The following is a 12,222-nucleotide window of genomic DNA, read 5'->3' on the forward strand; positions in this document are numbered from 1 at the left end:
CATTTAATTTCGTTGTCTGAGGCGCAGTGACAATAAAGTAAACTCAATTCAGCTAAAACTAAATACCCTCCTCCTTCTTCACCCTCTTCACCCTCTTCATCCTTTTCCCTACTCATTCCCAAGGGCTGGAATAGATGGCCTCAAGGGTTGCTCCCGACCCCACAATTCTACCGCCACGGTGGAACTCAAGGTGATTAGGAGGAGGAGTGAGCCTCCCAAGACTGGAGACAAGATTCCCATTCAACTTCTCCTTTGCCCCCCCTCACAGGGCCTGCGGAACTCCAGTCCACAAGGTCCCCAAATCCTAGTATTGCCCACGAGTGATGGCTACTCACGTGGTGGACGAGGAGGTGGCAATCTTCGTCTGAATGGATGGTCAGGACGAAGCTGGTGTTGGAGTTCAGGATGAAGACGGCTTTGCACTCGCCTTTGGCTGCTGCCGAAGAGACGTTGAGGTGGAGAGTGGACATCTAGGAGAACAAGAGAGACAGGTTAGGGTTTCTGGGCATGCTAGAAGCAACCGATGTCGGGGAGAAAGTTCAGAGGGACCATCAATCTTCAAAAAAGAGGGCTAAGGTTTGGGAAGACACACCCCGTCCCAAGGTTTGGAGAGCAGTTCCGTCACGCGGAAAGATTTAGAAATATTTCTCTCGCCAGCCAGCCAGCCAGCCATCATCCATTCGTTCAACACCTGTCTGTCTGTCTATCATCATCCACTTGTCAATCTATCCATCCATCCTTTCATCCATCCATCCATTCAACTTGTTTGTTTTCTCTCTCTCTCTCTCATCGTCACCCACTCAATTTGTCAGTCTTCCATCCACCGATCCATCGACTCAATTTGTCCATCCATCCATAATCCATTCAACTTGTCTATCACTGTTTGTGTATCCATCTATCATCATCCACTCAACTTGTCTATTCATCCATCCATCCTTCCTTCCATTCATTCATCCATCCATTCAACTCTGTCTATCTTACCTCTCTCTCTCTTTTCCCAACATCTATCTATTATCTATCTGTCTATTTATCATCATCCACTCAACTTGTTTTCAACTAATCAGCTTAACCATCCTTCACACATTCAGCTTGTCTATCACTGCCTGCCTGCCCCCTATCTACTTATCTAACTATCAATCTATGTCTGTCTGTCTTCCTACGTATCTATCAATTTATCACTCTATCTATCTATCTATCTATCTATCTATCTATCTATCTATCTATCTATCTATCTACCATCTATCTATCACTATCATCTGTCTATCTGTCTACGTACCTACCTACCTACCAATCTATCACTATCTATCTAGATATATCTATATCTATCATTCATCTATCTATCTATCTATCTTATCTATCTATCTATCTATCTATCTATCTATCTATCTATCTATCTATCTATCTATCTATCATCCCTCTCTCTCCATACCTACTTATCTATCTATCTATCTATCTATCTATCTATCTATCTATCTATCTATCTATCTATCTATCTATCTATCACTATCATCTGTCTATCTGTCTACGTATCTATCTATCTATCTATCTATCTATCTATCTATCTATCTATCTATCTATCTATCTATCTATCTATCTATCTATCTAATCTACCTATCTATTACTCTTTCTCTCCCTCTCTCCCTCCCTCTCTCTCTCTCTCTGTATCTATCCATTCAAGTTTTCTGTCTATCTGTCCATCCCTCCATCCACTCAACTTGTCTGTTTGTCTGGCTAGCTGGCTGGCAGTCAGCCACGTCTCTCTCTCTCTCTTTCTCTCTCCTCCCGGTTTGGTTCAAAACCTCTCGCCTTCTCGAAAACTAGATTGCCTTGCCGTCTGGGCAAAAAAAGGACGCCCGTCTTTCCTTGGCGCCTCTGGGCTCCCCCTCCAGTGCACCCACCCCGTCCTCCCCTGCCTACAAAGCCACCCCTCTCGGATGGAGAACGGAGGGTGAGACCTGGGAACCCTCGCCCAGACGTGCCACCCCCATCCCGATCCCAACGGCGAGGCGAGAAACCCAAACAAACAGAAATAACAAGAGCCAGCCCCCCCCCTTGCAGAATGCCTTTGGGGGGGCCATCAACCCCGGGGTCAAACGGCCAGCAGGGAAAGCTTTGGCTTCTATTTTTACCTCCCCACATCATCTCCCCCCACCCCACCCCCCCACCACTCGGGAGCCATTGTTCCTCCCTTGGAGACCTCAGCAAGATTCCTCCAGCCTTCCTTCGGCTGGGAGATCTGCTTATAGAAATCGGCTTCCCGTAATTCTTTCCCGCTTGGAGTCTGGCTCCTCGACCCGCCGCTGGAGTTGGGGCCGTTTGTCTGAATGCCTCAGCCGTGACATCAGAGGGGCCTCCGGATCACAACCCTGGAGGCTTCTGGGCCAACTGGTGGGCCTGGGCAGCGGATGGGAGACTGGGGAGGGAGGGGGGGTTCTGTCCACTGGGCCAGGTGCCCCAGCAGTAACTGCCTCTTCAGACCAGGTCTCTGGGCTCCTTGGTGCTCCCTGAGCTTACAGGCTCAAGCTAGGTAACATCCTGGCACTGATGATGTTCCCTAGTTTGGTCATGGAATGTCTTCAAGAAAACAGCTAGGATCAGAGAGCACCAAAGGCCCCCTCAAATATTTTCTTCCTCCTCCTCCTCCTCCTCCTCCTCCTCCTCCTCCTCCTCCTCCTCCTCCTCCTCCTCCTCTACCACTCCACATACCCTACTCTCTTCTAGCACTGATGATGTTCCCTAGTTGGGTCATGAAATGTCTTCAAGAAAACAGCTAGGATCAGAGAGCACCAAAGCCCCTCAAATATATTCTTCTTCCTCCTCCTCCTCCTCCTCCTCCTCCTCCTCCTCCTCCTCCTCCTCCTCCTCCTCCTCCTCCTCCTCCTCCTCCTCCTCTACCACTCCACATACCCTACTCTCTTCTAGCACTGATGATGTTCCCTAGTTGGGTCATGAAATGTCTTCAAGAAAACAGCTAGGATCAGAGAGCACCAAAGCCCCTCAAATATATTCTTCTTCTTCCTCCTCCTCCTCCTCCTCCTCCTCCTTCTCCTCCTCCTCCTCCTCCTCCTCCTCCTCCTCCTCTACCACTCCACATACCCTACTCTCTTCTAGCACTGATGATGTTCCCTAGTTGGGTCATGGAATGTCTTCAAGAAAACAGCTAGGGTCAGAGAGCACCCCTCAAATATTTTTCTTCTTCTTCTTCTTCTTCTTCTTCTTCTTCTTCTTCTTCTTCTTCTTCTTCTTCTTCTTCTTCTTCTTCTTCTTCTTCTTCTTCTTCTTCTTCTTCTTCTTCTTCTTCTTCTTCTTCTTCTTCCTCCTCCTCCTCCTCCTCCTCCTCCTCCTCCTCCTCCTCTTCCTCCTCCTCTTCCTCCTCCTCCTCCTCCTCCTCTCACCCCAATTCAAATAGGCATATGAACTGGGATGAGATAAGAACATAAGCACAGTTGCTGTTTAATTTGCACCCGCTTTATTCAATGACCGATTGCGATTGCTAAACGAGGACTCTGTCATTTCAGAAGGCCCATTGAAAGCAATCTTGAAAGTGGGGATGACCGATAAACCAGTTTGAGTGGGGGTGGATGGGGTTTGAAATAAGACCCCGCGGGGGGAGAGTTGCCAGATCATTTACTCACCTGGGATCGGCTGTATCTCAGATTCAGAACATGGACCTCCAGGTCAGGATCGATCGGACCGTGGGCCTCGCAACCGGCGGGCACCACACTGGTTGTGTAGAAGACCCTGACTGCCTGGTCTCTGCTGATGGGCTCCGGGACACACCCCAAGGAATTAAACGCACCTGGGAAGGTAAGCATCTCATCACTAAGTTGATCAATTGTTATGTTATTGGACGCACAGGGAGCCATCAGTCAATACATTGAATTCATCCGTTGCTTCCTAATTTCCTTTGGCTTTTTAAAAGGAAGGCAATGAATTCATTCTGATTTTAGTTCCATGAAATTGGACTTAAGAGTTGGGGAAGAAAGAGGCCAGTTGGGAATCCTTTCTTTCTTTCTTTCTTTCTTTCTTTCTTTCTTTCTTTCTTTCTTTCTTTCTTTCTTTCTTTCTTATCTTTCTCTCTCTCTCTCTCTCTCTCTCTCTCTCTTTCTGAACTCTTTCCTTCCCTCTCACTCTTCCCCCCTTCCCTCCTTCCCTCCCTTTTCCTCCCTCACTCCCTCTATTTTTTCTTCCCTTTCCTTTCTTTCTTTCTTTCTTTCTTTCTTTCTTTCTTTCTTTCTTTCTTTCTCTTATCTCTTTCCTTCCTTTCCTAACTCCTTCCTTCCCTCTCACTCTTTCTTTCCCTCCCTCTCCTCCCTCTCCTCCCTCCATCCCTCTTTCTTTCTTTCTTTCTTTCTTTCTTTCTTTCTTTCTTTCTTTCTTCCTCCCTTTTTTCTTTCTTCTTTCCTTTCTCTATTTCTTTCCCACTTTCTCTTGGTTCTTTCTTTCTTTCTTTCTTTCTTTCTTTCTTTCTTTCTTTCTTTCTTTCTTTCTTTCTGAATTCTTTCTTTCCTTCCCTCTCACTCTCCTCCCCTCTTCCCTCCTTCCCTCCTTTTTCCTCCGTCCCTCCCTCTATTTTTTTCTTCCCTTCCCTTCCCTTTCTCTTTCTTCCTTTCTTTCTCTTTCTTATCTCTTTCCTTCCTTTCCTAACTCCTTCCTTCCCTCTCACTCTTTCTCTCCCTCCCTCTCCTCCGTCCATCCCTCTTCCTCCCTCCCTCCCTTTTTTTCTTTCTTCTTTCCTTTCTCTTTATTTCTTTCCCACTTTCTCTTGGTTACTTCTTTCTTTCTTTCTTTCTTTCTTTCTTTCTTTCTTTCTTTCTTTCTTTCTTTCTTTCTTTCTTTCTTTTCTCTCTCTTTCTCTTCTTTGTCTTTACCTTTCCTTCCTTCCTTCTTCCTTCCTTCCTTCCTTCCTTCCTTCCTTCCTTCCTTCCTTCTTCTTACTTTCCTACTAACCTATTTGCTCCTTCATTCATTCATTCAACTTGTTTGCTGCCTATCTCACTGCAAGTTGACTTTGGGCGATGGACAACATCAACATAAAACCACAAATAGCAGTAACAAACGAATAAAATCACAGCAAAAATACAGATTGGAACTAAAACCGAAGGATGGGGGGGAAAGGAGCCAAGGTGGATGGGTGGGAGGAAGGAGCTGCTCTTGGTCAATCAGATTTTGTGACATTGAGCAGGACTGAGGTAGAGAAGAACCAGCCTTCCAATATTTGAGGGGCTGCCACAGAGAGGATGAGGGAGTCAAGCTATTTTCTAAAGCACCTGAAGGCCAGACAAGGAACAATGGATGGAAACTGATCAAGGAGAGCGATTCAACCTGGAAATAAGGAGGAATTTCCTGACAGTGAAAGCAATCAACCAATGGAACAGAAGTTGCCTTCAGAAGTTGTGGGAGCTTCATCACTGGAGGCTTTCAAGAAGAGACCGGACTGCCACCTGTCAGAAATGGTGTAGGATCTCCTGTTTGGTTGAGGGGTTGGATTGGATGACCTAGAAGGTCCCTTCCAACTCTGATGATCTGTGATCTGTTCTAAAGAACCGAACCAAGCTTGTCGGGCTAAAATCTTTCCTAAACGGAGATGGATGAATCCATGTTCACGCCGGGCGACTGAGCTCCCTTCCCTGCCTCGCCTGACCCGCCGTCATCCACTCCTCCATTGTCCTGAATTTCCTCCCAGGACCAACCTGGGCCACCCCAGCCCAACAGCATCAGAGGAAGACAAACAGGAGACTTATCTGGCCTCTGCAGCCTGCCGTCACCCTTCCCCTCTCGGAGCCCTTCTAGAAAAATAACCGATGGGGACAAGACACCGAAGGGAAAAATAAGTAAAGAAAGACCCAACCTCGTGGCTACACAGGATTCTGTTTATGTTATTCCCCAGGCGCCAAAGAGCTCTGTGTGAGCTGAGCTCAGAGAAAAAGCCGTGAGATTAGATCAGCCTGGCGACAGGAGCAAAGCCAACGGAGACTGGATTCTGCCCTGGGTGGCACCTTCTGACCTCGCCACAGGGAGGTTGAACAAGGGGGCGAGGAAGGAGAGGTTACCACTGGTAGGAGACCCACTACCTCTGGACCAGGGCGTGGTTTGTGGTGGCCAGAGAAAGCCGCCTCTCGAAACCTCCGGTTGAGTTGGAGGTGCACACCAGGCAAAGCTTGCTGGCTGAGCAACACTTCCAATCCTCGGTCTTTTTCAACAGAGGCTACCCATTGGACCCCTGGAGCCCACTCCAGGTCAACAGGGCCGGCCGTGGTGACACGGGGGCTGGTGTTTTGGGACATCGCTCTGATCTTGATGTGGAATGATAACCGTGACCCCAGAATGACAACGGGATCATCGGGGATCATTGGGGAAGAGGAGGCTGGTGATGCCTTGAAAATGTTAAGGCACAAAAAGGACAGTCAGGAAAGAAAGTTTTTTTTTCCCCTTCTTGGTTTGGAAATGTTCTAAGTCAGATCCTTTCATTCATCCGTCAACATCGCTTTTTCTCTTTCATCCATTCACTCCATCCATCCAAATTATATATCTATTATCCATCCATGAGAATTATAACTCTATTATCCATCCATCTATATCTCTACCATCCATCCATCCATATTATATTTCTATTACCCATCCATTCATCTAAATTATATCTATTATCCATCGATCCATCCGTTATCCACCTATCCAAATTATATTTCTGTTATCCATCCATCCATATTATATCTTTGATATCCATCCATCCATTCATTTGTTCATCCATCCATCCATCCGTTCATCTAAATTATATCTCTTATCCATCGAGCCATCCTTTATCCATCCACCCAAATTATATTTCTATTATCCATCCATCTTATCTAATCTTTGTGTCTGTCTATCCATCTGTCCATCTACTGTACTAAGCTGAAGCTTCGGATCCCTTCTTTATTATAAGTTTTATATATAAATTATACACAAACAAGCACGGAGAAAGAGAGAGAAAGAAGAGAAGAGAGACAGAGAAGAGAGAAAGATATGGTGTATTTCTGTTAGTGCCACCAAAATTGCATCGACCTCGTTCGCAGCTGCCTTGGTGCCACTGGCTCCCAATTCCTGGGATTCAACATTCTTTTTGCAAGACTTCCCACTAAGCCAGACACCTCCCATTTTTATCCCCTAATCTTTATTTCTCCATGAAGAGTTTTGCTTGTGTGATTCTCTTTGTCCCACCCTCCTGAAAGCTTGTTCTGCAAATATGAGCCGCGTTCCAATCTTTTTTCTGACAATCTCACAAGCGTTTCTTCCACCAATACGCCAAACAACCCAACACGTCGTTGGGGATGGGAGTAAAAACAGATGACTCCTTGCATTTTTTGCACCGAACTTCTTCCTGGAAGACTTAATTCTGCATTCTTACAAAGCATGGCTTTTAAGCTATTTCTCTTTCTTTCACTTTCTTCCTCTCCTCCAGATTTGGAGATTGGAATGTGAACAATGTGTTAGAGAGGGGGGGAAACAAAGCAGCAATTTTGAATTCTTCTTCTTCTTCTTCTTCTTCTTCTTCTTCTTCTTCTTCTTCTTCTTCTTCTTCTTCTTCTTCTTCTTCTTCTTCTTCTTCTTCTTCTTCTTCTTCTTCTTCTTCTTCTTCTTCTTCTTCTTCTTCTTCTTCTCCTCCTCCTCCTCCTCCTCCTCCTCCTCCTCCTCCTCCTCCTCCTCCTCCTCCATCTCTCTGCCTCCCTCCCAATCATTTTAAATGATATTTCCCATGAGAATTAGGTTTCACCCCTCCCCAAGTTCCCATCTGCGCTCTCCAAACAGCTGGATTTCATCCAGTCTCCAAAAAAATGTTAGAGTCACGTTTTCAATTTCTTTTCCTCATTTTTTTTTGATGGTGAGTGGGCAAAAATAGAGAATTTAGCAGTTTCATTCCCAATTGAATTACATCGTCAGCTACAGAAGTTCCTCTTTTGGATTTTCTCAGCCTCAAGCAACTCAGACATCATGTGGGGAAAACTGTGTCCTACCTTACAAGGTTGTTGTTAGCCTACCTTAAAGGGAGTGTGAAATTTTTTCACATTTCCAAATGTTTCCTCCCTCCTCGTAGCAAGCTGCCTTCCGACATTTTCTTTGAGGAGGAAAGAAATTGTACACTTTTCCCTCATGGTCTTTTAACATCCTAATTTCCAGGTAAACCCCTCTCCAAATTAAGATATTCAACTGAGAGAAATTGAGTAGCGCTACTAGAAGAGGTAATTCAGCGCTATCACCTTCGGAAGATCAACTAAGCAAATTTGGGTTTAATTGGCCCCCTGTAAAATTGTTCCTTTTTCCGATTTCGAGCCGCGTGGAGCGTGTTTTAAATCCTGCTTTGCCCAATGTGGTTTTACCGGATCCCCAAACCGCTTAATTTTGTGTTTGTTTTTACGAAGAAGAATGGCTTGAAAATATTTTTCCTCTGTCCGTAAAATAAACATTTCTAAAATTGAAAGGAATATTTCAAATAATGCAGGCACACTCTTAAAAATCTGACAAGTTAGTCCCATTTCACATCAAGCCAGAATTGCAATCAAAAACCAACAAGAAACCAGCTTGACTGCATAAAATAATCCTTTTTTTAAAAAAAAATGTATCACATAAAACCAGCATGTAAAAATCACTCGGTATCACAGGAAAACATCCCTTAATATGTTGAGACATTTCTTTCTGGATATAAAAGAATAATTTATGAAGCTTAGAGATAGTCAGTTGAAGGATGATTGGATCAAGGTGGGATTTGGCTTCTATGTTAGAGAAGGTATTTAAAGGTAGACTGCCTTTAATCAAGGAGGGATCATCTAATAACCAGGTATTAATAAATCATTATACCTATCTTATGTCTAAATAGCTACATAGGGAAGTGAATTCATAACACATACACTGTAGGTTAAAAACAACTTCAGTACTACAAATTTTAAAATTTATTTTTAATCTATTTTAATCTGGGCATTTATTTTAAAGCTCAGCTACCTTGACTAGAAACAAGGGTTAAACATGGAATAAATGTATAAACCTCAGTGACATAAATACAACTCCTTCTTTAGCAATCAGCCAACAAAGCAGGAATAGAAAGGCCAAAGACAAGAGCGCTCCAGCACATGTGCAGAGTTTCTTAGATCCCCATCTGAGAAAAAAAAAAGGCATCTTTTCGAGCTACTTAAGCCAGAGAGTTTGATTTTGGATTGATTTCATTGAGAAAGGAAGAGAAACTTGAACTCATGGGGCAGGTGAGTTGTGCTTGAGTTTGGTTTTAGCAAACCAAATTGTGACACTCAATTTGTCGCTCCTTCTTACAGTTGCCCACAGCTTGAGTGTGCAAAAACAAAGGTCCAAGGCTTTTATTTGGAAAATGAGATTTGTGGTGCCATAGAATCTTTGCTCTTTGTCACTCAACGTGACAGCATGATAGAACCAATTGGTTGGACGTAATATTTTAGGCTTATTTGTGAGTGAGTGAGTGTATACTTTCACTCATGTTAGCTAAGAACATTCCTCAGTTTTTGGATCACGGAATAATTGTAAAAGAAGCTGGAATTGATTTTTCTACCCGGAGCAGAGCTGAGGGCTGGAAACCATGACTTCAACTAGAGTCCCTCAACCTTCAACTTCAAACTTCAAAGTCCTTCAACTGGGATTTCTCGTCTTGGACCACTTTAAGCTGGGTGGACTTCAACTCCCAGAATCCCCTAGCCAGCATATTGGCCACGTGAAGCACTGCTTTGTAAAGCCTTAGTAAGGCCATACCTGGAATACTGCATCCAATTTTGGTCACTGGCTTACAAACAAGACGTTGAGACTTTGGAAAAAAGTTTAACGAAGAGCAACTAAGATAATTAAGGGCCTGGGGAGAAAAACACATGAAAAACGTTTGCAGAAACTGAGTATGGCCAGTCTAGAGAAAAGGACTAGCGGGGACATGATAGCAGAAGTCCAGTATTTGAGGAATTGACACAAAGAGGAAGGGATCAACTTATTTTCCAAAGCACTAGAAGGCAAGACAAGAAGCAATGGATGGTAACTAATCAAGGAAGAAACTTGAAGTTGTGGAGAAACATGCTCAACTAATCTCGATTCAAAGCTAGATTGTACTCGTGAACCCAATTCTGCCTCGGTCTCTTCCACCACTCACCTACTCTAGCTCAACACTTTTCAAGGAGGGGAAGATATTTTGAGACCTTCTCTGGAGCAAAGCCTGTTGAAATCAGCAAAGCTGAGAAGACAGGAAACAACTTGAAGGAAGTTTAAGATTGACTAGGATCTCATGTCTCGATTGGAGAGAAACAGGAAGAGATTTTTAAACTCCTTGCCGTACGGTTCACCCTTCTTGAAGACAGACCTCAGAACTGGGGTGAAGAAGCCCAGATCAACCTCCCGCCCTCAAAGAGATTGCAAGCCCATCGCCCCCGCCCAGATGTCTCCTTCCATCTTCTCACCTTGGACAAAGTCAAGATTGCCAAGTCTTCCATTAAACTTCCCCTAAACACACTTATCAAAAAAGAGGTTGAGACTCTAGAAAGAGGGCAGAGAAGAGCAACCAGGATGATGAGGAGACTGGAGGCTTAAACATATGAAGAACGGTTGCAGGAACTGGGCCTGGCTAGTCTAGCGAAGAGAAGGACCAGGGGAGATATGGGTAGCAGTCTTCCAATATTGGAGGGGCTGCCCCAGAGGAGGAGGAAGGGGTCCAGCTATTTTCTAAAGCGCCTCAGGGCCAGACAAGAAATAATGGATGGAAACTGAACAAGGAAAGATTCAACCTGGAAATAAGGAAACATTTTCTGACAGAACAATCAACCAATGGAGTTCAGAAGTTGTGGGAACTTCATCCCTGGAAGCTTTCAAGAAGAGACTGGACTGCCCTCTGTCAGAAATGGTGTAGGGTTTCTTGCCTGGGCACGGAGCTTGGACTAGATGACCTATAAGGTCCTTTCCAACTCTGTTAATCTAATCTAATCTAAAATGACATAGCCACACTTAGTAAGGCTGGTAGCCTGAAATGGCCGAGTTAATATAAACGCACCTTCCAAACGGACAGCTATTTAAAGTCACAATTGCCAAAACATTTCAGGGAGACATGTTACATTTGCTTCCTGATCCATTTTAGGAGAGCCTACAACCATCCTTGATGATCTCATTAGATTCGATTAACAGAGTTGGAAGGGACCTTGTAGGTCATCTAGTCCAACCCCCCTCCTTCCCCCCAAGCAGTCATTGACGGGCCTTGATCAGCTCCGACCTCCCAGATTCCTTCTCCTGAATTTGGAGAGGAGGATGCCTTCCCCCACTTGGACATATCACCACCCTCCAAAAATTTTTTTTCCAATTTTAACATCTCCCTTTTCCGACGGAGACTCAAGCGATAATCGTGCTTACTTGTTGCGGCTGAAGAGCCCGAGATCAGAAGCAGCACGGCGAAGTACCACAGGTCCATCTTCCCACGATCCGAACGGTCAGTGCCCGTCTCTTCTCCTCTTGGTGGCCCCTTAGCCCGTGTCCAGAGGCAAAGGGCTGGAGAAACCGGACTTCGCCGGAGTGGGTCGTTGTGCAACGGGACGTGAGACGCACAGACGGTTCAGTTCTGCTCTTCTCCAATCCAGCCTCAGTCCCTTTCAGGAAGACCAGAGGGTGATGGAGCCCGGGCGAGCGAGGACACGAAAGCCACCAGGCCGAAGTTCCACAGGTTTGGACCCAGCCAGACAAGAGAGCCTCCTTCTTCGTCCTCCAAGCTCCGAGTGCCGAAATGTCCAGGCTGGGCTCCGCTCTAATGATTACGCCGCCGGAGCAGGAAATCAACTCCCTCTTTGGAAAGCCTGCCAAGGGGTTTTTTTCGCTGCCAAAGCAGTGAGAGGAAATGCAATTCTTTTTCCCTTTTCTTTAACTCTCTCTCACTTTTTTTTTAAAGAGAAAGAGAGAGAGAGAGAAAAGAGACCAGCTTCAAAGGATATGCCAAAAAAGAAGACAAATTCCTAAGCTTGACAGTGAAAAAAAACTCTGACCGGAGAATAAAGACGTGATTTTCGACAGGGAAATAGCTCAACTTCTCCATTCGGAGGTCAAGGGGTGGGTCAGTTTTTAGGAACAAACTTTATTCTGGTTTTTTTTGTGGGGGGGGGAGACATTTTAAAACTCATTTTTCGGGGCTCACCTGGGCAGGAAAGTGTAGGATGTAAACTGAAACGCCGGGTCTGTTTTATGCCAGAATTATTATTATTATTTTTT

The 12,222-nt window shown here is 44.9% G+C and overlaps 1 protein-coding gene across 1 annotated transcript in view; it reads right to left on the bottom strand.

The window, feature by feature from the left end:
* Window positions 1-11,998, bottom strand: part of ENG (endoglin) — a 33,303-nt gene extending 21,305 nt beyond the window's left edge. The window contains exons 1-3 of the mRNA XM_087914595.1: window positions 11,377-11,998; window positions 3,636-3,799; window positions 336-470 (exon numbers count right to left, since the gene is read on the bottom strand). Coding sequence (XP_087770721.1) covers window positions 336-470; window positions 3,636-3,799; window positions 11,377-11,434 — 357 coding nt within the window. The 5' untranslated portion in view covers window positions 11,435-11,998. The remainder of the gene's footprint in view (window positions 1-335; window positions 471-3,635; window positions 3,800-11,376) is intronic.
* Window positions 11,999-12,222: the final 224 nt, after the last annotated feature.

The sequence above is a fragment of the Pseudonaja textilis genome, chromosome 17 (assembly GCF_049901715.1).
Source record: "Pseudonaja textilis isolate UNSWEBS1 chromosome 17, rPseTex1.2, whole genome shotgun sequence".
NCBI classification, from domain to species: Eukaryota; Metazoa; Chordata; class Lepidosauria; order Squamata; family Elapidae; genus Pseudonaja; species Pseudonaja textilis.